This window comes from Pinus tabuliformis, chromosome 3_2 (genome assembly GCF_031772625.1).
Source record: "Pinus tabuliformis cultivar Carrire ecotype Pingquan chromosome 3_2, CPIR1, whole genome shotgun sequence".
In the NCBI taxonomy this organism is placed as follows: domain Eukaryota; kingdom Viridiplantae; phylum Streptophyta; class Pinopsida; order Pinales; family Pinaceae; genus Pinus; species Pinus tabuliformis.
In genome coordinates this window covers 990710320-990712291 of record NC_142302.1, presented here as the reverse complement: position 1 = coordinate 990712291, position 1972 = coordinate 990710320, and the positions used below count along the sequence as shown (strand labels likewise).

At 45.8% G+C, this 1972-nt stretch overlaps 1 protein-coding gene across 1 annotated transcript; it reads right to left on the bottom strand.

Moving 5' to 3' along the window:
- LOC149183937 (uncharacterized) lies at positions 1-1149 on the bottom strand. The gene has a single exon (XM_089415149.1). It carries the CDS (start codon positions 1147-1149, stop codon positions 1-3), a length of 1149 nt encoding a protein of 382 aa, XP_089271275.1.
- Between the last annotated feature and the right edge of the window lie 823 nt (positions 1150-1972).

Below are 1972 nucleotides of genomic sequence, written 5' to 3'. Positions count from 1 at the left end.
TTACTCTCTGAGTTCGCTTCCCTCGATCATTATTCTCTCTATATGATTCCCTACCCTCCTTAGCTTGAGGCTGTTATGAAAAAATGAAGTGTTTTTGTCTCCGGCTTTGAGCCAAAGACAGCGAGACTTTTGCCTTTGCTCTTCTTCATCCTTTCTATTCTGCTGATACAGTTCTTTGTACAATTCGTTCTCTTTGAACTGATCTTCCTCTGTGTACTGCGCTCTTTCTTTTTCCTGGCTCCATTGCTCCAGCTTTGCTTGGAGGCCTGTTCTTTTTTTGCTTTCCTCTGCAGCATAATTTCTTGCCCATTGCTTAATGACAGTCCTGAGAGATTTGAGCTTTGCTTCCCAGATGTAGTGGGGGGAACCAATTATTTCCTTTGCCCATTGCTCCTTAATCAAGTTTTTGAAATCTTCTTTGCTGTCCCAAGCCTTGTTATATTTAAAGGGAAGAGGACCCATGTTCTTCTCTTTATCTAGGATCAGAGCCACTGGTTTGTGGTCTGAGATGTATCCTTGGATGATTTTACTTTGGATACTTGGGAATCTTGCCACTGTTCTTTCTTGAGCGAGGATTCGGTCTAATCTCTCTTTTATATTGTTGGTGCCAGTTCTTTTGTTGGACCAAGTGAATCTCCCGTTTTGCGGCGGTATGTCCACTAAGTTATGAGTTTGTATTATTTCTTCTAATGAGTCTCTTGAAGGATCAACGTAGAAGTTTCCTCCCAGCTTCTCATCAGCATTCCTTATAAGATTTAGATCTCCCCCCAGGAAGATGTTCCTTCCCTGAACAGTCATGAGATCTGAGGTTATTGAATCCCAACATGAAGCTTTGTCTCTATAATGGTTGGGAGCATAGATGTTGTATATTGAGTATTCCTCTTTCGTGGCTATGTTCTGCATGTCTGATCTTATCCACCATCTGTATGGCTTTTGTTGTTTTAGTTCCCATTTGTTTTTGTCCCATATTGTCCCTATGCCTCCTGAGGCACCAGCTGCACTTATTGCTATACCTGCGTAGCTTCTGCTTTTTTTTATGTGATTTTGGAATTCCTGTTCCGTGATTTTGGTCTCCTGGAGAAGGAGAAGGTCTGGATGTTCAGATTTGAGAAGGTCTCGGACTGCATTTGCTTTTAGGGAGGAGCCCATCCCCCTACAATTCCAGGAGACCAAAATCATCATTTACCTTGTTTGTTGTGAGCCCCGCTTTTCTCTTTCATTTTTTCTCCGCTTCCTTTGGTTTTATCAAGGTATGTGTCCATTGGTTGTTGCATTCCGGTAGCCATTTCTTTTGCTGCATTTTCATCCCTAATCTCTTTGTTAGACTTCCTTCCAACCTTCCTGGGGGGATCAGTGGAGAGGTTGTTTTCCTTTGTTTTGTTCCTGGTTAAGATTCTTTCAACTGTTGGGGGGGGAGAGGGGTGGGGGGGGGGAGATAGGGGAAGGGGTTACAGTGGGGCCTCGCGGGGAGGGGGGGGGGATGGGGGGTCCTCTGCGGACAGGGTTTCGAAAGGGTTGGAGGAGGAGGGGAAGGAAGGGCCAGATCCAGAGGGTTGGGAGGGGAGGAAGGGGTTTTCATGGGGGTTCTTTGAGGATGGTCCAGGGGGGGGGGTTTGATTTTTTCTTTTTGACGTGCTCCCATGTTTCTTCAGGGGCTTCAACAGTGCCTTCAGATACATTTGCTTTAGATTTACTACACCTATTGGCAAAATGCCCATATTCGTGACATACCTTGCACTTGAAAGGTAGCTGCTCGTAGTCCACTTGCTGTATGTGCGTCCATTGGTCGACCTTGAGTTTGATTGCTTCCGGCAGTCCCTTCCCCAGATCTACTTCGACACATATCCGTGCGCAGGCATGCATGTTCTCCTTCGGTTCAGATCTGTCGATATATTTACCGACCGCGTTCCCTATGGCTTTTACTGACTCATCCCCCCAGCAATGAAGCGGCAAATGGGGCAGACGAACCCAG

Excerpts from the sequence above, each read along its gene's own strand:
- LOC149183937 (XM_089415149.1), bottom strand. The coding sequence starts at position 1,149 with ATGGGCTCCTCCCTAAAAGCAAATGCAGTCCGAGACCTTCTCAAATCT.